Consider the following 25,146-nt stretch of genomic DNA (forward strand, 5'->3'; position numbering starts at 1 on the left):
GGTAACCAGAACCCTGTAAGCCACTTGGGCTTTTGAACATTTTCTGACAGTATTCAAAGCTTTTTCTAACATTATTGTTACTTCATTACTATTGTAACTACATGCGAGAGCTATTATAAGCAAAACATCATTCATTTTATCCATTTCTTACTCTCTGGACTATGTTTTCTTATGTGGTGAATGGCAAGAAGAGCTAAACTATTGTGCACACATTATAAGAAGGTATTTTCAAACAAGAAAAATATTCCATTAAGATATTCACAGCTGGGAAAATGAAAGGCTCTGACTCTTAGATGAACAGTTTAACATAATGTGGAAAGATACATGTCAAGAGTAAAAAGAGAATTTTTTATACCCCAAATGAGACATTATACAAAAAATCTGAAGCCTTTCATGCACTGAAAATGCACTTTTTCACACTGCTCATAGAGAGTTCAAAAGTCCAAGTGAGAGGGAACACAAGGGAGGTTTGTGAGGTGCTGTACGTTCTATTTCTTCATCTGAGTACAGGTCACATGGATGTACTCAGCTTCTAGAAAACACACTTATAGTATGTGCACTTTTCCACAAGTATATATTATACTTCAATAATAAGTTTAATACCCAGTTCATGAACTGAAGAAAGAGAAAACAAAAGAAAACTAGCAGAAAGACAAGTCAGGAGGTGGGCGGGAGGGCCATATGTCAAAAGCTAACACTATTCCAGCTGGATCCCATCTCATCCCATTTCCCCAAACTACAACACCAGTCCAGACCACTACCAATATATTTCTTGTTTTCTATAAGCACTATGATCCTATTCAGACTAACACAAATATGAGGGGATAATAACCAAAAAAACTTTTCTTAATTATTACCCACCACACACAAGAATACACAATCAAAGACACAGTTTGACAAAAGCACACATGGCTTCGGCTGCCAGTCTGCTCAGGGCACATGTAACTACAGTAAAAATAATACTGTCTAGAACACTCCATCATTACTGTAGTCAACCGATATGTACCGGAAGGAAGGAAGGGAGAGAGGGAAGAAAAAAGAAACAAGCAAGGAAACACATGTACAAAAATTCAACAGGAGGCTCCTCATTTGATCAAATATACATTTTTAGACTCCTTGGACTTAAATACCCTAATGTGTGTAATCATATGTAAATCAGGTCTGGTGTGAGTAATGTATATAAAACCATGTAACAAAACAGCTCTTCTCAACTATAGTAAAACAATGTAAGTTATCCTCCTTTACTATTGTTTCTTCATCTAAGAATAAGAAAAGTATCAAAGAAATAAAATCATGATCACTTCTACTACAGACATTTATGGAACATTCTGTGCACAACTTTCAGAAACTTACCACAGGATATGATAAGTGCAGAACTAGAGAAAAGTTTAAAACATCAAGAGTCCACTGACCTTAACCCATTGAATAGTTGCTTAGATTTGTCCAGAAGATAACAAAAATCTGTAACTGTTTTCCTCTCTCCCTGTGGGATATCATCTTCAGCACCTCCAGAGGACATGATTTCTTTAAGAGCAAATTCAGTCCTGTAAGAAAACATATGTTCATTTATCCAGTAGGTAAAAATAAAAAGAGAAACAGACCTTACTTAGCTATATCATCTGGTTCTTTCCCCAAGACCGAGAATTCTTCTGATTACAATCAAATCATCAAAATAATTCAAGTGTTAAGATTTGTGGAAAAATATGTGCCCAAAGTGAATCCAACTACCCTTTAGGCAGTGGTCCCCAACCTTTTTAGCACCAGGGACTGGTTTCATGGAAGACAATTTTTTTCAGGAACAGTAGGGATTAGGGGGGAGGTGGAGCTCAGGTGGTGATGCGATCAACTCCTGCTATATGGCCCTGTTCCATGGGCCTCGGGGTTAAGGACCACAATTTCAGAGTATACTCTTCCTAAGTAAAAAAAAAAAAAAGTTGGGCACAGTGGCTCACACCTGTAATCCCAGCACTTTGGGAGGCAGAGGCAGGAGAATTGCTTGAGGCCAGGAGTTCAAGACTCGCCTGAGTAATATAGCAAGACAACCATCTCTACACAACATTTTAAAAATTACCCAGCCATGGTGGTACTCACCTGTAGTTCTAGCTACCTGGGAGGCTGAGGCAGGAGCATCACTTGTGCCCAGGAGTTCAAGGCTGCAGTGAGCTATAAGTAAAATTATAAAAGCATCTCTCTAGTCCTCTATCTGTATGTATATTTCTATATACATAGAAAGATAGTTGGAATAATGTTCACATAGGATTAATTATGGCAATTTCTGGGTGGTGAGATGTGGGAAACCTGCATTACTATCATCTTTGAACTTTCTACATTGTTTGAATTCAAAATAATACTCATGTATTGTTTTCCTGAAAATAATGGATATTTCTTAAACCAAAAGCCTAAAATCAAACATGACAAAAATGTTAACATTGTTTAAATTTGATTGGTGGGAATAGGGATGACTATTTTCTATTTTCTTTTTATTTATGTATTTTTCTTTTTAAATTTTTAATTATTATGGATACATAATATTAATAGTTGTATATCTTTATAGGGCACATGTGATGTTTTGATACAGGCATACAATGTGAAATAATCAAATCAGGGTAATTCGGGCATCTATCACCTCAGGCATTTATCATTTCTTTGTGTTAGGAACAATCCAATTCCACTCTTTTAGTTATTTTAAAGTATATCCTAACTTATTATTGGTTATAGTCACTCTGTTGTGCTATCAAATATTGTGCATTCTACCTAAATATATTTTTGTATCCATTAACCATCCCCACTTTATCCCCCACTCCACGCTACCCTTCCCAGCCTCTGGTAACCATCATTATTCTGTTTCCACAAGATCAATTGTTTTTAACATTTAGCTCCCACATATGAGTAAGAACATATGAGATTAGTTTTTCTGTGCTTGGCTTATTTCACTTAATATAATGTTCTCCACTTTCATCCATGTTATTACAAATGGCAGAATTTCATTCTTTTTGTAGCTGTATAATATTCCATTGTGTATATGTATGAATTTCTTTATCCATTCATCCATTGATGGACATTTAGGTTGATTCCAAATCTCGGCTATTGTGAATAGTGCTACAATAAACATGGAAGTGTGGATATCTTTTCAATATATTGAATTCCCCTCCTTTAGATATATACCCAGCAGTGGGATTGCTGGGTCATGTGATAGTTCTGTTTTTAGTTTTTTCATGAACCTCCATACTGTTTTCCATAGTGGTTGCACTAATTTACATTTCCACCTACAATGTAAAAGGGTTCCCCTTTCTCCACTTCCTCACCAGCATTTCTTATTGTCTATCTTTTTGATAAAAGCCATTTTAATTGAGGTGAGATATCTCACTGTAGTTTAGATTTGCATTTCTCTGATATCTAATGATGCTGAGCATTTTTTGACATACCTGTTTACCATTTGTATGTCTTCTTTTGAGAAATGTCTATTCAGATCTTTTGCCTATTTGTAATTAGATTATTTGATTTTTTTGCCTGTTGAGTTGTTGGAGATCCTTATATTGTCTAGTAATTAATCCATTGTCAGATGGGTAGTTTGCAAATATTTTCTCCCATTCTGTGGGTTGTGTCTTCACTTTGTTGACTGTTTCCTTTGCTGTGCAGAAGCTTCTTAGCTTGATGTGATCCCATCTGTCCAATTTTGCTTTGGTTGCCTGTGCTTTGGGAGTATTACTCAAGAAGTCCTTATCCAGAACAACGTCCTGAAGTGCTTCCCCAGTGTTTTCTTTTAGCAGTTTCATAGCTTTAGGTCTCAGATTTAAGTCTTTAATCCATTCTGATTTGATTTTTGTATATGGTGAAAGATAAGGGTCTAGTTTCATTCTTCTGAATATGCACATCCAGTTTTCCCAGCACCATTTATTCAAGAGACTGTCCTTTCCCCACTGTACATTCTTGGCACTTTTGTCCAAAATAAGTTCATAGGTGTGGGGATTTATTTCTGGGTTCTCTGTTCCATCAGTCTATGTGTCTGGTGGTTTTTTTTTTTTTTTTTTTTTTTGAGACAGAGTCTCGCTCTTTTTGCCCTGTCTAGAGTTCTGTGGCATCAGCCTAGCTCACAGCAATCTCAATCTCCTGGGCTCAAGCAATCCTTCTGCCTCAGCCTCCCGAGTAGCTGGACTACAGGCATGTGCAATCATGCCTGGCTAATTTTTTTCTATATATGTTTTTAGCTGTCCAAATCATTTCTTTCTATTTTTAGTAGAGACGGGGTCTCGCTCTTGCTCAGGCTGGTCTCAAACTCCTGACCTCGAGCGATCCTCCTTCCTCGGCCTCCCAGAGTGCTAGGATTACAGGTGTGAGCCACTGCGCCCAGCCTATGTGTCTGTTTTTTTACCAGTACCATTCTGTTTTGGTTAGCACAGCTCTGCAGTATAATTTGAGGTCAGGTAACGTGATTCCTCCAGTTTTTTTCTTTTTGCTCAGGATGGCTTTGGCTTTGGACATTCTGGGTCTTTTGTGGTTCCACATAAATTTTAGGGTTATTATTTTTCTATTTCTTGGAAGAATGTCATTGGTATTTTGATGGGGATTGCATAGAATTTGTAGATTGCTTTGGGCAGTTTGGACATTTTAACAATATTGATTCTTCTAATCCATGAGGATGGAATATCTTTTAATTTTTGTGTGTCCCCTTCAATTTCTTTCATCAATGTTTTGTACCTTTGATTATAGAGATCTTTTACTTCTTTGGTTAAGTTTATTCCTAGGTATTATATTTATAGCTATTGTAAATGGGATTACTTTCTTGGTTTCTTTTTCAGATTGTTTACTGTTGGCATACAGAAATGATACTGATTTTTTTTTTTTTTTCTTTTTTTGAGACAGAGTCTCACTCTGTTGCCCAGGCTAGAGTGCAATGATGTCATCATAGTTCACTGCAACCTCAAACTCCTGGGCTCAAGTGATCCTCCTGCCTCAGCCTCTGGAGTAACTGAGACTGCAGGCGTGTGCCACCATGCCCAGCTAATTTTTCTATTTTTTGTAGAGTCAGGGTCTTCCTCTTGCTCAGGCTGGTCTTGAACTCCTGCTCTCAAGTGATCCTCCTGCCTCAGTGTCCCAGAGTGCTAGGATTACAGGCATGAGCCACCGTGCCCAGCCTCTTATTCTTAATTCAGTTACTAATACTTCACCTGTAGTTCAGACTACCTCAAGTAGATAAACCAAGTTTGCTGCTGCAGATTTAATGATTCAATAAAAATTATACTGCTTCTGACACTTCTCTTCTTTTATCAATTTCCAAAGCCTGAAACTAAAAACCTTAAGCTATTTATAGTACTATAACCTTCGAGAATGTGGGAAAAAGCAGGAAAAGGTTATACAATGCAATCTTCTTAAAATGTACTACTCAACCTTTGCTCAAATTAAATAGCCTCAAAACATGCCCCAAAGCAGAGTAACCCACATAAAAATGACAGCACAAAGGATAACATAATTATTTAGCTTCTTAATGCTCAAAATGCGATCTGCAGAGCAGCAGCAGCAGCATCAACCCAGAGCTTAACAGAAAGGCAGAACCTCGGGCCCCACCCCAGACCTACTAAATCAGAATCTGCATTTTAACAAGTTCTCCAGATGATTTGTATGCACATTAAGTCTGAAGCAGCAGGCCGGGCGCGGTGGCTCACGCCTGTAATCCTAGCACTCTGGGAGGCTGAGGCAGGTGGATCGCTCGAGGTCAGGAGTTCAAGACCAGCCTGAGCAAGAGTGAGACTCCGTCTCTACTAAAAATAGAAAGAAATTATATGGACAACTAAAATATATATATATATATACAAAAAATTAGCCGGGCATGGTGGCACATGCCTGTAGTCCCAGCTACTTGGGAGGCTGAGGCAGTAGGATTGCTTAAGCCCAGGAGTTTGAGGTTGCTGTGAGCTAGGCTGACGCCACGGCACTCACTCTAGCCCGGGTAACAGAGTGAGACTCTGTCTCAAAAAAAAAAAAAAAAAGTCTGAAGCAGTGACCTAGCTGTTTTTATGTGAACTTACTTGAAGCTGAAGTTTAGTGGGGTGTGTTCTTATAGAGAATAAGATTCTTACATACTTAGATGTAGTAAAAACTGTATAATTACAAAATAGCTACAGGGTAAGATAAATATTAATGGAATCCACCTCTACCAGCCCCCCCAAAAAAACTAACTACAATCTTACGAAACCAATCCCAAAGATGAGACATACGCCATATTTTAAAATCAAGCTGAGAAACCCAAATATTCATTTATAATGGATTCCTCCCATTAAGAAAGAAGAATTAACTCTTCTAGGGAAGAGTAAAGCTGGTCTAAAGAGCACAAAGCTGTGGTTCCTAAACCTGACTGATTACCCTGGAATGATTATTTTTTAAAGATACAGATTCCTAGGGCTTACTACCAGATATTCTGATTCAGGAAGAGTGGGATTCTCTATTTTTAAAAAACTACCTTAGCCATTTCTGATGATCAGTCCCATATGAAAATCACTGTCCTAATAGGATGAAAAAAAAAGATACTGTTTTCTAATTACTTTTAAAATAATAGATATGCATTTGGCCTATTTCCAATAACTGATATGTAAATGACTACAATAAGGGACTAATAAGTGCTGGAAAACAAAGGTGAGATAAAAGCTAGATCATGTATTCTCAATTATCCATACCTAGAAAAAATTTTGGTTAGCCTAGTCAGCAATCACAGAATGTTCTGGAAGAAATGAATCATTTCTGAGTGTCTAGATTTGAACTCAATTCTGGAATGATTACAAGTAACAACCCTCTTCAGCACAATAGTGTACATAGTAGGAGCTTGGAAATATTTTTATAATGAATAAAGGATGAACACTATAGGATTTTATGAAATATCTGCTAGGTAAGTTACACGTCCCTATGCAAGATAAAACTGCATAAAAGGCCTCGCTAATGGTCTGGATTTCAAGAAAGAAGAACGCAAAGAAGTAGAAGACAGGCAGGAAAAAGAAGAGAAAGAGTCTTGTAATACAAGTCTACTAAAAAAATTAATTAAAAAGAGGAGAAGTGCGGGGAGTTACCTACGCTCCCCGCAAAGAGGTCCTTTTCTCTTTGTTCCGATCATGGTCTCTAAGTTGACTACGCCAGTTTGCAGGGAGTTAGCTACGCTCCCCACAAAGAGGTTTTTTCTTCCGTTCAGGTCTCTCAGGCAGGGGTCATCGCAAAGGATGAAAAATATAGTAGGAAACAGAAATAAAAGATAAAGTAATGGCAATAATAATACACAGAGCCAAAGATATAGTTTATAAAGTAAAAGTTTATGAAAATAGATATAGAAGGGTATCCGGATGGAAATATTTTACCCGCATAAAATATCTCCTCCACTGAAACTCCACACAGGTATTATATAGGGTACATACAGGCTCCCCGTTGCCAAGGGCAACGGGATTTGCATACTAACAGACAGTTTGCTTTAGGGTCAAAGTCTCCTAAAAGGCTACTACAGATTCTTTGACTAACTCTAACTAGGGGAACAATGAGTTATAAAATCGTCTTGGAGCAAACTTCCAAGTTTTATGATAAGGCTATTACTTTAGCAACAAACAGAGACATCTTGGCTCTGGTGATTGTGTTCTTGGAGACAGAGATGATCCCAGAAGTCAACATGGGCTGTGCTTTGTGTTAATTACTTGAACCGCATGGTTCCATCTGGGCCCGGCTTGGGCATTAGCATATCTATCTGATTAGCTCTCATCTCCGGGGGTCCACCTGTCAGCTCTGGCAACCTTTGGTTCTAAGGGAGGCCTGCCTTGTCTTTCAAAACAGGTGAGAACCAAAGGCCCAGTTTACAGCTGTCTCTTTGAAATGCAGCTTCTACTGACCAGCAAGACGCCCTCCTGAGACGAGGCAGCTTTTGAACTAACACATTTATTTTTTCCTTAAGGCAAAGCCTTATTTGACTTCTGAAATCAAATCTTGTCTCCAGAAATACAGGGGGCATTTCTATAATTCAGTATTCTTAGGCTCAACAGAGAAGAACAGGAGGAGGAGGACGACGACGAGGAAGAAGAAGAGGAGAAAGAAGAAGATGAAGAAGAAGATTTTTCCGAAGAATTTTAGCAACAACCTTATGGGCTATTTCATGAATCTGTCTACTTCTTTTCATCGCCACTGTCACTATCCTAATCTAATTCAGTATCATACATTTTGGAGCCTCATGACTTGTTCTCCCCACTTCTACCTCCTCTTGACACAGCAACCAGAGTGACCTTTTTAAAGGCCTTTGAGAGGAAGCCAGTGACTCACAAACGGACAGGTTCAGAAATCACTCCTCCAACAGATGCAATACCAGGGTTCAGACATGGCAGCAACAGCATCCTGAACCACACTCCTCCAGTGACATGACTTTGGCAATGATCCCAGATCTTTGGATTCCCTTGGTTCCTACCAGTATTCTGAAGGAGATTCTCCAGACTTTCCATCAGTGCTGTGATGTACTTGACAACCTTCCAATAAATTCCTTTTCTGCTTAAAGTGGCTGGAATTAGGGTCTGTAATTTTCAACCAAGAACGTTTCCTGGAACAATGCCATTTCTTCGTTTTTTAATGATATGTCACTCACTAAACTTAGCCGTCCAGAATGGTAGTAATTAAAAAGCTGAAATTCTATATATCTTTCACATCACCAACCTCTTGAAAAGAGCTTTCAAAGTGAACACTTAGTTTTATTTATTACTCAATTAAATCCAACCCTCCACCTACTGTGCTTGCACCTGGACAGTTAAATATGGCTGAAGAAAACACACATAATCACAGTGACTGTTCTCACTTTCAATTCACAACCTTAGAATGGGCCCTCCCACCACATCCCCTAGTCTGCTCACTTTTTACTTCCTAGAGCACTATCTCACACTTTCTCCTCTCTCCTCAAACATCCAACATCCAACCTCATTAACCATCCTCATTTTTCAGCTAATGGCAACTGTTTTATATTTTAATGAAATATAAGGAGGTGATCAGTAAAGATCTTCCACACATGCCCAGCCACATATGTGCCAATCTACTTGCATCTGTGGCCATATATAGTACTCTGTCTTCCCTTGATTGAACTATGTTCCTATTTAAGGCCAACCCCTCCATTCAAGCATTAGCCCTTATATCCCCCACCGTTATTCAAGGTCATCAGCCCAGCTGCTGTCCTTTTCCTACAGCATAGCATCACCAATGGGCCCCTCTGTATTGGATAACTATTATCAGCATGCAAACAGGCTGCATTACCTCTCAACTTAAAACTCTTTTCCCACCTCACATGCTCCCCTAGCTTTCATGCTGTTTCTTACTCTCCTTCACAGCTTAACTTTTTAAAAGACTTGTCTACAGAGCTGTCTCCAATCCTCCCCCTATTCTCTCTCAAACACATACCAATACACTTTGTTCCCATCACACCACTGAAGCACTGCTTGTCAATACTAACACTCCACAATGGTAAATCCAATGGGCAATTCTCTGTCTTCATCTTAGGTTACTTATCAACACAGTTGATCATTTTCCTCTTCTTGAAACACTCCTATTTGTCTTCTCAGATACCGTTTTCTCCTCTTACTTCACTGGCTGCTCCTTCCCAAGTCTCCACTGGTGGTTCACCTCATGACCCAACCTCAAAACGCTGGAGTGCCCTGAGCTCTGAGATGTTCCCTTCTCCACTCAGCCCATAGGTGACAGCATGCACTCTCAAGGCTTTAAACACCAACCACTCACAAGTCCCAAACTTTTAAACCTACACACTGGACCTCTCCCCTAAATTCCAGTCTCCATTTTCCAACTACCTATTTGATATCTCCATCTGGATGTCTAATCAGAAGTCCAAACTCAGCAGATCCAAAACTTAATCCCAGCTATTCCCCCAGAACACCTACTCTATTCACAGTTTTCCCCTTTTCAGTTAGGGCAACTCCATTCTTCCAGTTGCTCAGGTATGGTTCATTCCCAACATAGCAAACAAGGTGATACCTTCAAAATATGTCAGATTCTATCATTTCTCAGCTCAAAATCTTCACATCATTTCCTGTCTCACTCTGAGAAGGTCCCAAAGTTTTTACAATGGCTTACGAGGTCTCATATGATCTGCCCACCACTACTATATGCAAGACTTTATCTCCTACTATCCTTCATTCTACTATTCTCACTCACTCTAGCCACTCTGGCCTCCTCACTGTCTCAAACACACCCACACACTAGACATTCCTGCCACAGGGTTATCTTGGCATTTGCTGTAATCTCAGCTTGGAATGCCCTTCCCCAAAATATCTGCATAGCTAGTTCCATCATTTCACTCATATCTCTGGTCAAATCACCTTATCGGAGAAGCTTTCCCTGACCACCCTAAATAAAACAGTAACACCCCTCCTTATACTGCATTATTTATCTCCAAAGTAATCCCATCTGACATATAAATTTGCTTATTAATTTATTGTCTGTTTCCAAATATAATACAAATTCCATGAAGGGAGGGACTTTTTTTTTTATATTTCCCTACCTCCAGTGTCTAGAATAGAGCCTGGCACATAGTAACTGTTCAGGCAATTCTCAATGAAAGAATGACTAAGCAAACTTTAGCTCTTTAAATTATAAAATGGATATATAAAATGTATTAATTATCTTAACACACACAAGTTTGTAACAGCCATAGAGATGTGCCACTCAGATCTCCCTTCAGGGAAGGACTTGCTGGGAATGCTGTCAGCACCTGCAAAGACCACCCCTGCAGAGCTGCCTTACCCAAGCCACATCCTTCCTGAGGTGCCCATATCCAGTGACCAACGGAGACAAGGGTACAAATGGTCCAGCCATTTCAGCCCAATGCAGGAAAACTCTAAAAGGCCACTTTAGCTCCAGAGCTCCCTATGGAGCCAGTAAAGACTGTTGTTCAGGACTGCATCATAGCTCAACTTTTCCTCCTGTCAAATCCTGCTTCTTTCCCATCCCTTCCACAGTTGTTGGACTAAGGGTACTCCTTAAAAGGGTACACTAAATTCTGTCTCAAATTCTGCTTCCTGAAGACTCCAACCTGTCAAACAAGAAAATACATGCTTGTTGTTAAAACTAAACAACAAGGCATATCCCTATAAAAGAGAAAATGAACATTCCTATAATAGTCCTACAATATGTGTTTTCTCCTACAGAAATGGTTGCATAGGGCTGGCGTGGTGGTTCACGCCTGTAATCCTAGCACTCTGGGAGGCCGAGGCCAGTGGATCGCTCAAGGTCAGAAGTTCGAGACCAGCTCTGAGCAAGAGCGAGACCCCGTCTCTACTAAAAATAGAAAGAAAATTATCTGGTCAACTAAAAATATATATAGAAAAAAATTAGCTGGGCATGGTGGCACATGCCTGTGGTCCCAGCTACTCAGGAGGCTGAGGCAGTAGGATCGCTTAAGCCCCGGAGTTTGAGGTTGCTGTGAGCTAGGCTGATGCCACGGCACTCACTCTAGCCCGGGCAACAGAGCGAGACTCTGTCTCCAAAAAAAAAAAAAAAAAAAAAAATGGTTGCATAATAACAGTCTCCTATTTTATTTTTTATTTATTTATTTATTTATTTTTTTCAGACAGGGTTTTGCTCTGTTGCCCGAGCTACAGTGCAGTGTCATGATCATAGCTCACTGCAACCTCAAACTCCTGGGCTTAAGCAATCCTCCTGACTCAGCCTCCTGAGTAGCTGGGACTATAGGCGCACACCACCACACCCAGCTATTTTTTTAAATTTTTGTAGAAACAGTATCTCAAACTCCTGACCTCAAGTGATCCTCCCACCTCAGCCCTCCCAAAGTGCTAGGATTACAGGTGTGAGCTACTGCGCCCAGCCAGAGTCTCCCATATTTTTAACTGGGCATAAGGCCAACCAGAATAAATACTATTCTTCCTTGCATCAAGATGTGGCCAAGTAACTAAATTATGGCCAATGAGACTCAAGCTAAAGTGATGTAACTTACAGAACTCATCCTTTGAGGAATTAATGTGCTCACTTCCCACTGACTTTTCCCTCTTTTTCCTAATGGGAATTATGGATACAATATTGAGCATCTTAGATCATGCAGATGAGGGCAATAATCTAGTGATGACAGAGCAGTAAGACAGAGGAGTCGGGATCTCTGTGGAGTCACCATACTACCCCTGGACAGCTTAAACTGTATTACTACATGGGAAAGAAAGAAACTCCGATCTTGTTTAAATCTCTATAACTTGGGTGATGGCTACAATTGCTGTCAGTGCTTTGCCCACATCTCCTCCCAACCCTGTGTTCTCACTCCCAACAGTCAGCACCTGCAGGTCTTTGTAGGAGGGCTACCCTCAGTCCGCCAGCACTTCCTGGGTATTTACTCATTCCTCCCCAGCAGGGATGGTCCTTAAGCAACGACCAATGGGTATGAAAGTACAGGCCAGATGTGGTGGCTCATGCCTATAATGGCAGCACTTTGGAAGGCTGAGGCAGGAGAATTGCTTGAGCCCAGGGGTTCGAGACCAGCATGGGCAACATAGTAAGACCCCGTCTCTACAAAATAATTTTTTAAGAAATTAGCAGGGCAGGATGACATTTACCTATAGTCCCCAGCTACCTGGGAGGCTAAGGTGGGAGGATCACCTGAGCCCAGGAGTTCAAGGCTGCAGTGAGCAACAATGCACTCCAGCCTGGGCAAAAGAGTGAGACCCTGTCTCTGGAAAAAAAAAAAAAAAAAGAAAGCATAAGGGCTCTAAGGGCTCTACTATCTTTCTTTGGTCCCTGATAGTGACAACTCTTAGATATAAGCTCCAGAATTCCCCTGGAGTACCAAGCCAAAGCTGTCCACCTTGCGGCTTTGCTTGACACCACACCCTTGATACCAGCCTCCTTCTCTTGTCTCAGTCCCACCCTCTACCAGGTTTCCCTGAGACTCTTCCTAGTAAGTCACTTTCCCACAAATCCTTGTCTCAAGTTCGGTGTCTGAGGAACATACCCTCAGGCAATACCCGACTTCCATCTCTCTCCCAGGGTACACAGTCAACAACTGTAAACCATTCCAAACCTTTTTCTTTGCATAATCAAATGGGGTTCTCTTAAATGAAAATGAAATTGTATAATATAAACTATGCAACTTGCCGTAATGACTTAAAATATTTCATGGACTACATTTTAGGACAATAAAATATATATACATTTCTTTATTTTTCAAGATGCATGACTGCCTATAATTTAAACTCTAAGCAAATATCAAAAACATTTTGGAGGAGAGAAGTAAAGAAAGAGTTTCAAAAGGGTGGAAAACTTCTTTGGTTCATTCCTATAGTTCTGCTCATCAATAAGAAAAGAAAGATTACATTATATATATACATTGACTTCTAGGAACAATGAAAAGAAGCAATGCACAATTTGCTAAAAGTAGATAAATTGTATCATTCTTTCTTCTAGTTATTTAAACTCCTAAAACAATTTAAAAGCCTGAAATAAATATATATGTATAGGTAATCTATAATACATTAATACCTAGATATGTAAATATGCTTAGATACATATAAAATTCATATCAAAAATCAGGATATTCTCCCATACAGTCTTGTTTAAAGAGGCAGGAAGAAGAGAGAGAAGAATTGTACAAAAGCTTCTCTAACTCCTATTAGAAGTTTGGTGTTTCCAAGAAATAACCTTTGGGCAAAACATATTCTGGATATTTTAGAAGGGTATGTTACTGGAAATATACCTACATTTCAAGGAAGAAGAGATTACAGATGTTTTGTGAACCTCCAAGAGTTAAAATGACAGTCAATAAGCAATAGAAATTTCAGTATTTCAACACTATTAAGAATACAAACATATTTAGAATATAATTAAAATATATTAGTTATCTCTTACTGAATGGTAAATCTAGATTACAAGTATAAAAGAGACTTAATAAAACAGCATAACATTTGCTTTCCACAAAAGACCATACTGGTGCATAAAATCAAACAGAGGCCTTGGAAAGAGAAACTTTCATAAGTAACACGATTGTTTCACTCTCATTTCGATCTGTTAACACAGCAAACATTTTGGCAGGCCAGTAATCTGTAACATTATAATTTAAGAATGTTAAGATGAGGTATGGCAACAAGATGTAGTCACACTGCTGGTAAATTAAGAAATGGAGGAGGTGAGATGTGGGTGAGAACTTCTATGGTAGTGTTTTTCCTATTTGTGAACTGCAAAAGGAAGTCTCCAATCTACTTATTAAACTTTCAGTCTGTCTGAGGTAATAGCTATTATGCCAAAAGCAATTACACAGTCTAGAACTGGAGAGGTTTTGTTGTTGTTATTTTAGCAGAAGTCAGATAATTCCTGGGTTTGACTGTATGTGCCCTAATCCCTTAATCAACAAGTACATCTATAACATCAAAATTCTCCCTCTTGCTTCCACTTCTTCTCAGTTGGAAAATCACAGATTTGGAAAAAACATTACCCTAGATAAGTGTGTCCAAAATTGTCTTTAATGCAAATGTTTTTGGACAATTTTAAAACAGAATTTACTTGTAAGGGATGTTGCTGAGAAGAAGAGAAGTGATTTTGTTGAGATGTAGAGAAGCATTTACTTGAAGTTTATTTCTGATACTGCTGGCTACATTCTTGATATCCTTTAAGAATACATATTCATATCCAGGAAAAAATAGAGAAAACTGATATGCAAATACTTCCCCAAATTAAACTATGATGTAATTCCTATAGAATTGTGTTATGAAAGGAATCACTTTTTTAAAACAAATATACACCTTATGTTTGAATAAAAAAATACGAATTATCACTGGTCCCTTGGCTTAGGATCTGGCCAGACTTGAATGTTCCAAACATTTAGGGTGAGTAATGAATGCAGGGAAGTTACGTACCAGTCAATAAGGCATGTCAAATTCTACTTTCTTTCTCTATGAATTTATCTACTCTAGGTACCTCACATAAATTAAATCATATACTAGTCCTTTTGTGTCTAGCTTATTCATTTAACATGTCTTCAAGTTTCATCCACATTGTAGCATATGTCAGAATTTCATTCCTTTTAATAGCTAAATAATGTTCCGCTGTATGTATTTACCACTTTTGTTTATCTGCTCATCTATCGATGGACATCTGGGTTGTTTCCAATTTTTGGTTATTATGAATAATGCTATGAACATTGGTGTACAAATCTGTTTAGATCCCCACTTCTAATTCATTTGGGCATATACCCAAAAGGTGAATGGCTGGACTGGATCATGTGATAATTCTGTTAAATTTTTCAAGAAACAGCCATTCTCTAATGTAAGATTTTAAAGTACAAATATCAGTATATTCTACAGATCTATGACAAGTAGCTCTTACCTCTTGTATTGATTGTTTGCATGGCCTATATTTACCTTATAACTTGTAATATACATGTCAGAAATAGCCCAGGTTTTCACATTTGGAAGACTAAACAGTTTAGATTTTCTTTAGAGGATTTTTTTTTTTTGAGACAGAGTCTCACTCTGTTGCCCTGGCTAGAGTGCCATGGCATCAGCCTAGCTCACAGCAACCTCAAACTCCTGGGCTCAAGCAATCCTCCTGCCTCAGCCTCCCAAGTAGCTGGGACCACAGGCATGTGCCACCATGCCCGGCTAATTTTTCTATACATATTTTTAGCTGTCTATATAATTTCTTTCTATTTTTTAGTAGAGACAGGGGTCTCGCTCTTGCTCAGGCTGGTCTCGAACTCCTGACCTCAAACAATCCACCCGCCTAGGCCACCCAGAGTGCTAGGATTATAGGCGTGAGCCACCACGCCCGGCCGAGGATTTTTCAGATTTTAATGAACTATGTACCATGACTTTCTAAGAGGGGATAGATTGAGCTGTTATTCAAATGTCTTGGTTTTGTTGAAGAGTATCTTGTAGGAATACACTGGTCTACAGCAAGATTCTTAACTGCAACACTATCAACACTGGAGACCAGATCATGCGTTGAGGTGGGGGCCATCCTGTGCATTCTGAGATGCTGAGCAGCATCCCTGGCCTCTAAACTCCAGATACCAGTAGCACACCCTGTACCTTGTGACAAACCAAAATGTCTTCAGACATTGCTAAATGTCCCCTGGGGGACAAAACCATCCCCAGTTGAGAACCACTGGTCTAATGTTATAATAATGTAAGCTTCCATAGGAAAATAATGATATTCCTTTTTTGTAAGTCTATTTTTATTTATTTAGCAATAAAAAGGATCTATTCACTCTATCCTAATTATCTCGATGGTGACTTCATTACCATTTCCCTACTTAAACAGAGGCCACTGGACACAAATTTCCTCAATTTCCCCTCCAGCCTCAAATTTACTTTTCTTACCTCAATCCTTCTCTTGTACAAAGAAGAGCTGCTCCTCCCCACCCCATGCGCTGGATTCCAATCCCACCTGCCTCAGTCCACAACTTGCCATCAACCACTCTCTCCCCAGGAGGCTTAATTTCTCCCTCGGCCCTTTACCTAAACAAAACAAACAAACCCAAGCCCTTTCTCCTCCCCCTTGAGTTATCTCTCTCCTTCTCTATACCACTAGATTTTCGTAAGGATCCATCTTACACTCCTGCCCTCCACTTTTCCTTATTGTATTTACTTCTCTGCCTAATAAAATGGAGGTCTGAGCCATTTTTCCAGTCTCTCAAAGATCAAAAACCTACCTGCCCAGTTGAATCGTTTCCTCAGAGTTCTTCCACTACCTGACATCACCTAGTGCTGAAAATATCTTCATCATTTTTATTTTTACTTTTTTAATTAAAGATAGGGTCTTGCTATGTTGCTCAGGCTGGTCTTGAACTCCCGGGCTCAAGCAATCTTCCCATCTCAGCCTCCTGAGTAGCTGGGATTATAGACACATGCCACTGTGTACAGCATGAAAATATTTTTGAATGAACTTCTAAAGAAAATATGCTGGTAAGCAACATATCTCTTGAATTCTGTGACGCTATTCTCCCAGTTCCCTTTCCACCTCATTAATGGCTTTCTCTCAGTCTGTTTCCCTTTTCCTCTGCATCCACTAAATACAGGTAGTCCTTTGGGGATGACTTTCAATCCTCTTCTAAACAATCTCCATGACTCCAAATACTCCTAGGAATTCCCTCTTTGACCTCATATCATACCCTGAGCTCCAAATAAAGATTTTTTAACAGGAAGGTGGCAGATTTTTTCAATAAAAGGAACCAGAAATAATATTAGCATCAATATTAATAATTACCACCACCAAAAACATCTTCTACATTCCAGGCACTGAAAAGAGCACTTTATAAATGTTAACTCATTTAATTTACTCCTCAACAACCCTACAAAGTAGGCCTTACTATTGCAACCACATAAATGAGGTTACAATCTCAGAGAGGTTAATCAGCTTTCTTACATAGCTAGTAAATTGTAAATCTAGGACTGGAACTAGATTTGACTGCAAAGCCAATTTTTTTAATCAAGTGATACTGTATCACCTTATCTTTTCCATTTCTCTTCAAAATTCAAATGTCTTAGGTCTCTCCCTCGTTTCACAAACTTATAGGGTAATTTAAGGTCAACATTTAAACTGTACAATCTTGGCCTCTGTATTAAAGAAAACATTATTTTTCTAAAAGTCCTAGGGCTAAAAGGAAGTCAGTGTTATATAGTTCATCTCTAAGCCTGCAGGCAGAACTGTATCTAACTCTGTATAACAGACAGATGGGTATCTTCTATTTTTAATGACATCTAGGAAAGGAAATTCTTGCCTACTAAATTTAGATTGTGAGCCAAAGGAAAAAAGCATATCTAATTTTATGCTCCATATAGCTAAACCTTCGCATATAGCTGGCAATATGCGTCATAAGGAGATTATTGCCACAAGTAGAAATGGACACTTAAAAGCTGTGATAATGCAGTCACTAGAAAGGGATTCAACTGGACGCTCCTCAAGTTGACAAGAGAACAAAATCATTCTAGTCCAAAGCACAATGGAGGTGACATAACAATTCTTCCTATTATATTAAAACCCATTTGGCAGAAGTAACTGGAAAAATGACAAGGGAATGTCTGGTAGGATGCATACATGTTTCGCAGCTGTAACTGGGGTTTGTTCTTTGGTTTTTGGTTGTTTTTTTTTCAGGTACAACATTCATATTTTATTTTGTTAATGCACAAGAAAGTAACCTTGCCGTCCAGATTCATTATCTGAAATGAAGAAGAATTGAGTATTCCCTGACTCCCTAATTTGGCACTTTGAGGAATTCCCTCTACACACAAGCCCCAACATGCACTCTTTTCTAGACCAAAAAAGAAAACATGTATATATACAGGTGAGCTGAAAAGTCAAAACACAAAAGGGTGATTTCAGTGAAAACTAATCCCCCCAAATAAGCAGCATGTCTTGTCCTTAGAATTATGTTACACTAGAAAACTAGTAAAAATTCAGGCTAAGGAGGCAATGTAAAGTTTCAAGTTTTATCACATATGGACCAAGCTCTAGAATACTTCTCTTAAAAAAGGACACCTTCAAAGTGAAATATTGTCAGAAGGTTTGATTTTGAATTATATGTGTATATACAAACTTCTCTGTTTTAACATTTAACATATTCATGATTAATTAGAAAGCTGCTGTAGCTGATTTATAGAACAAAATGATTTAGGCTCAGAAAGAGAAAATATGGACAACTTCAAGTAGTATCTCCCTATCTACCACTACCCATAGCATCACAAAAAAATTTTTTGTTTTTAGCTAATGCCATAATTGAAAGTTGATACTAAAAGCAGGAATTAAGAAAAAAATCATTTTTTGATGGCTTTTAAGCACTTGAATGCTTTAGAACCTTCTTGAAAATGCCAGTGAACAGGTCATATTCCTTTGGATGTTGCTTTAATTTGAAGCTTGGTGAAATCTACCTTCTTTATCAAATAGTTCTATGCTAATTTTGGTGAAAGTACAATTTAAAAGTCTGTTAACAAGTACTCTATTGACTCCTAAGCAGGGGATTTTAGCATGTTGCTGTCTGGCTAGAGAAGCATTTCAAAACTTTCTACAAACTAAGATAAAAAACAATGAATAAGCTGGGAGCAGTGGCTCACACCTGTAATCCTAGCACTCTGGGAGGCTGAGGCAGGAGAATCACTTGAGTTCAAAAGTTCAAGACCAGCCTGAGCAAGAGTAAGACTCTGTCTCTACAAAAAGTAGAAAAAAATTAGCCATGCGTGGTGGCGTATGCCTGTAGTCCCAGCTACTGGGGAGGCTGAGGCAGGATTGTTGGAGCCCAGGAGTTTGAGGTTGCAGTGAGCTATGATGACACCACTGCACTCTGGCTGGGGCAACAGAGCGAGACTCTATCTCAAAAAAAAAAACAAAAAACCAAAAACCCACAAAAAACCAAAAACCCAAACAAACAAAAAACAATGAATGAGAACTATTATACAAATAGAAATCTAGTAAAGCAATTCTATCATGTAGGAATCTGTTTCCCAAATGTTTTCTACACTGACATTTTTTCTTAAAGATGTGTTACCTGGTTTTTCCACATTTAAATAGTATATGAAACTCAAGATGTGCATGTACAGAGGAAAGATTCATATGTCTAGAGCCATTCATTTGCATGGAAGTCTTGTCATTGCATTGCTTTGCATTGTTCTGGCTTTGATCACCCACAGGCCAGTGAAGGGCTGGGATGTCCAGCTGCTCAGCATTCTAACTCCTCCATGACAATCATCCATGGGCCTGTCAGAATCAGACTGCTTACAGTCTGGTAGTCTACATGCAATACACTGAGCCCACTGACAGATGATGAACTGACAGACATTCATTCATGCCATGGCTGCAGGGCCACTAGGGTCCATGGCCTGGATGTAGCACAGCTCACTTCCTTGCACCACAAAGCCCCAGGCAACTGCGTCACCAACCATCACGAATGCCTTCCCTGCATAAGGAGCCCCAGGAATTAGGAGTTCCTCAGAAGCAATGGGTGTCTATAGCATGGCCTTCAGGTTGCAGAGCACAGGGGGCTGCTGCTGAAATAGCCTCTGCTGCCACAGCTGCTGGTGCTGCTCCTCCTCACTGCAGACGCGATCTTGATCTCCTTGCTGGGGCTGACATAAAGCTGGTAGGTTTCCGATAGTCATGGCTATGCTTTCTCAGGCAAAAGGGACCGTCAAGAGTTTCCTGGGAGATGGGAGCCTTTTCATCGAGCAGCTCCATCAGTCTTCACCTCTGATGGAAGTTCACTCTGAACTGGTAGAGAAGACTGCTATCCATAAACAGGTGCTCGCCAGACATACACTGTATGATGCCATGCTCCATAAGGTGGTGGCAAAGCTGCTCTGCCTCTTTCCTTGCAGTGGCCTCACCTTCTGGAACCTGCCAATGTGGGAATTCAGATGCCATGAAGGTGTGTTCACATTTGACCCCTGTTTCCTCCCTGGGATCCAGGAATATATTTTCAGGACTCATCATCAGCTTCTCATACAGCCTCTGTCCCATGAAGGCCTTCACTTTGTCGTCCAACAGGAAGGTGCCATCATCATTTCTGAAGTGGTAGAAGAGTGTGACATTCTTTAATTCCTTATGGTCATTCCATACATGATGAATAATGTCCCAGGCTGCGAATTTCTTTTTTTTTCCCCTGTGTTTTTTTTTTTTTTCTTTTCTTTTTTTAGAGACAGGGTCTCACTCTGTCACCCAGGCTAGAGTACAGTAATCACAGCTCACTCTAACCTCAAACTTCTGAACTCAAGCGATCCTCCTGCCTCAGCCCTCTGAGTAGCTGGGACTACAGATGCCCGCCACCACACCCAGCTAATTTTTTAAATTTTTTGTATAGACAGAGTCTCCCTATGTTGCTCCGGCTGATCTCAAACTTCTGGCCTCAAGCAATCCTCCCGCATCAGCCTCCCAAAGTGCTGGGATTACAAGCATGAACCAGTTTACCCCACCCAGTCTACTAATTTCTGTATGACTTTAATTCCATTTCTCTGTCAGAAGCCTCTTTGTGTTCAATTAGCCAGTCAATCAGTTCTTTTGTGACCAAAGCAGTCTGGGTAGGTCTTGAGATAATGTCGTCTACCTTTAATAACCTTTGCTTCACATAGCCTGAGCATTTACTGTTTTTTTTTTGTACAGGATATCTCAAAGGATACCAATTACCACCAGATGAAGAGATGGTTAAAGCAAAGTATCGGGGTGAGGGGTACAGAGCTGCCATGTTTTCTCTCAACCCACCACACTTTCAGCACCTCCACATTTTCAGCAGCCCAGAAGCTCTGTAACCAGTTTTTAAAAGTTAACTCCAAACCTTAATGGAGAAGAGTCATGAATGCATCTTAAGTCAGTGACACTTTGAGGTGCATAGCTATATCTTTGCCATTCCTTCTTAGCTCTAGGCTTTAGGCTCAAGACTCTTCGCAATTCCCCCAAAAGATTTTTCAGCCTAATTCTGCCTGTCAGATCATCTTTGCTGGCTCTCAGCACATTAAAGGAAAAACAAACAAAACAAAAAAATTCACTAGTGCTGCAAAATGAAGAGATTTCTGATAGTATTAAAATATTTTACTAAAAAAAAAAAAACAAAACGCTTCTTTGCACTGTCTGTTAACCAAAAAGCTAAAATCACTTTAAGATAATTTTCTTGAAAAAGCCAAGGGCTAGAGCTGACCCAAATGTTTAATTGGCCCTAAGTCAAATACTTTCCCAAAGTAACCACTTGAGCATATATCCCTGCAAGGTTAAGACGGCATTAGTATTACTTCAAATAACATAAAACCCTGGGTCAAAAAGATCTGTAAAATTAAGTTCATCTTTTTTTTTAATGATTAAAGGAAATTGCAAAGAGGATAATCACATAACTCTGACCTCCATTATCACGTTAAATCTGGCACAGACTAGCAATAAATGCAAGTTGATAAAGGTAGGGAAATGTTTATATAAAACTATGATGGGCCGGGCGTGGTGGCTCACGCCTGTAATCCTAGCACTCTGGGAGGCTGAGGCGGGTGGATCGATCGAGGTCAGGTGTTCGAGACCAGCCTGAACAAGAGCGAGACCCCCGTCTCTACTAAAAATACAAAGAAATTAGATGGACAACTAAAAATATATAGAAAAAATTAGCCAGGCCTGGTGGCGCATGCCTGTAGTCCCAGCTACCTGGAAGGCTGAGGCAGGAGGACCCTTGAGCCCAGGAGTTTGAGGTTGCTGTGAGCCAGGCTGACGCCACGGCACTCACTCTAGCCTGGGCAACAGAGTGAGATTCTGTCTCAAAAACAAAAAAAAAAACACTGTTTTGTTTCCTAAATAATAATGGTCTTCAAAGGGGCTTTGACAGTTTTGCTGGCAGTCAACTGACATACCAGCTTGTATAAGTTATTTTGTGGTGAGAAAACCAAGGCCATCATACACCTCTAAAATTTCCAATAACTGTAACGGTAATTAAGGAAAGGTTCTATATCTCCAAGTGCTAAATCTCCTCCTATTCCCTTCATGACACTGGACAAAATTACTTGTATTTTAATGGTACCTGTTGACTTTCCCTTCCCTACAAAAGAAAGAATCTGAATACATGTTCTTTAAAAGTCCTTCAGGCTCAAAATCTCTAGTATTGAAATGTATATAATAGAAATGGAAAATAGTATATTTTAGAAATAAAAAGACCACAGATGAATACTTTGGCACAATTGCCTATACAAGTTTTCTATACTTCCATCTTTGGCACAGAAAAGGTAATTGTTTAAGTCACTGTATTTTATTCCCAAGAACTTAAGGCCCCTCTCTTTATAAATTTCCAAACCTTAATCTCAGAGGATTAACACATTCTAGGAAAAATACATAAGTAAGTCACTATTTGGCCAATATGATCTTAGAAAATTTCTTTCTTTTTTTTTTTTTTTGAGACAGAGTCTCACTCTGTTGCCCGGGCTTGAGTGCCATGGCGTCAGCCTAGCTCACAGCAACCTCAACCTCCTGGGCTCAAGCAATCCTTCTGCCTCAGCCTCCCGAGTGGCTGGGACTACACGCGTGTGCCACCATGCCCGGCTAATTTTTTCTATATATTTTTAGCTGTCCAGATCATTTCTTTCTATTTTTAGTAGAGACGGGTTCTCGCGCTTGCTCAGGCTGGTCTCGAACTCCTGACCTCGAGAGATCCTCCCACCTTAGCCTCCCAGAGTGCTCGGATTACAGGAATGAGCCACCATGCCCAGCCTAGAAAATTTCTTAAACTTTGGTTTAAATTTCTTAAACACTTTAAATTATGTAAGTGTAAGTAACTCTGATTGTCTACTCAAATTTTAAAAACATAATAAAAAATACAAGCACTACAAGATTCATTTCCAATGGCCTAGCCATCCAGTAAAAAATTTTAGCATTGTAAGCTTTATTTCCTGTCTGACATCCTCAGGGATCTAGTTTGACAGCTCCTCTGTACAATTTCTATTACAAGACTTCTCCAGCCTCTCTTGGTCCATGTAAACTGCTGCTAGGTAATATTTCCTTTGGCAACAAACTACATACTTTATAGAAACAGACCTTCAATTGAACTCTCACCACTCAAACCCCATTCTTCCCTAACATGAGTCTTTAAGTCTTGTATAACAAGATGGATACATCTTATGGTATTAAATTGTTAAATTAAATTAAAATGTTAAATTTTCCCTGATAACAGAAGGATTCAAGTTATAATTTCTCTTAAAGAGAAACCAAAAATGGTTTTGATAGTTATTTTTCATTCTTTCAATTGCCCTAAAATTATAGGTAGATATATATTCTACTAGTTTTTAGGAAATAAAAACAAAATTAAGAGTAATCTAGAAAAATAAATACAATATAAATGATACTTCCAAAGTTTAAAAACCATACTTTCAATTCACTACTCCCACCTTTTTATTCAATACATACCCTGACATATCTTGCCCTAATCGCCAATAACTCACTGTCAAATAAGTAAAATATACATGTTACTGACTGACAAAGCCCAAATGAACTACTGAAGCAACTACTTAAATCGAGGTTTCTCCATTTAAAATCTCAATAGAGATTTTAATAGCAACCTCAAGTATGCTTTAATTTAATTTAAATGTCTATTTGGCCCTAAGCCCTGGATATACAAAGTTTTATCAGATATAGAATCTGCCACTAGTTTATATTCTAGTGGGGAGGATAAAGGAGTATACAAATACCAATATACATATTATGTTGGTATGACATAGTTTGAAAAAGCACAGGATTGGTAAGTTTATTCATTATAATATGAACTTAAGGCCGGGCGCGGTGGCTCACGCCTGTAATCCTAGCACTCTGGGAGGCCGAGGCGGGTGGATCGCTCGAGGTCAGGAGTTCGAGACCAGCCTGAGCAAGAGTGAGACCCCCGTCTCTACTAAAAATACAAAGAAATTATATGGACAACTAAAATATATATATACAAAAAATTAGCCGGGCATGGTGGCGCATGCCTGTAGTCCCAGCTACTCGGGAGGCTGAGGCAGTAGGATCGCTTAAGCCCAGGAGTTTGAGGTTGCTGTGAGCTAGACTGACGCCACGGCACTCACTCTAGCCCGGGCAACAGAGTGAGACTCTGTCTCAAAAAAAAAAAAAAAAAAAAAAAAGATGAACTTAAACAGATCATTTGTCTTCTTAGAAAAACACAATTGACCAAAACTGAAACAAATGCAAATGGAAACTCTGAATAGTCCTATATCTATTAAAGAAGTAGATCTATAAATAAACAGAATTCTAAATGAAATCACTACATGGCTTCACCAGAGAACTTATCTAACCATTTATGGATGAAAACATCAATCTCATGTATATATAGCCTTAGTTCTCAATAATTAAATCAATGATGATATCAATAATTAGTTTAAACCAAAAAACTTCTAATCATATTCATGCCAAAGCATTTTATAAAATAAAATGATGTACACCTTGGAAGTAGAATTCATTTTACTAATTTCACAGATAAACTCAGATTTGTGAATAAACAGAATACATTTTATCTGTTTAGTTTTTTCTAAAAAAATCAAACTTTTAAAATTTATTTTTTACTGAGATAAAATATACACACATAATTTACCAGAAAAACATCAATATTATGCAAACTTTTTTAGGGAAAAGGGGAATATTTCCCAACCTATTTTATAACCTTGTGGCTGGGCGAGGTGGCTCATGCCTGTAACCCTAGCA

The 25,146-nt window shown here is 39.0% G+C and overlaps 1 protein-coding gene and 1 pseudogene across 1 annotated transcript in view; both read right to left on the bottom strand.

Annotated features, from left to right (window-relative positions):
- Positions 1 to 25,146, bottom strand: part of SCAI (suppressor of cancer cell invasion) — a 101,744-nt gene that overhangs the window by 54,167 nt on the left and 22,431 nt on the right. Inside the window, exon 3 of the mRNA XM_069474663.1 lies at positions 1,413 to 1,544. Within this exon, the coding sequence (XP_069330764.1) occupies positions 1,413 to 1,544 (132 nt within the window). The remainder of the gene's footprint in view (positions 1 to 1,412; positions 1,545 to 25,146) is intronic.
- On the bottom strand, positions 19,661 to 21,074 carry LOC138387973 (DEP domain-containing mTOR-interacting protein pseudogene; annotated as a pseudogene).

This window comes from Eulemur rufifrons, chromosome 7, assembly GCF_041146395.1.
Source record: "Eulemur rufifrons isolate Redbay chromosome 7, OSU_ERuf_1, whole genome shotgun sequence".
Classification (NCBI taxonomy): domain Eukaryota; kingdom Metazoa; phylum Chordata; class Mammalia; order Primates; family Lemuridae; genus Eulemur; species Eulemur rufifrons.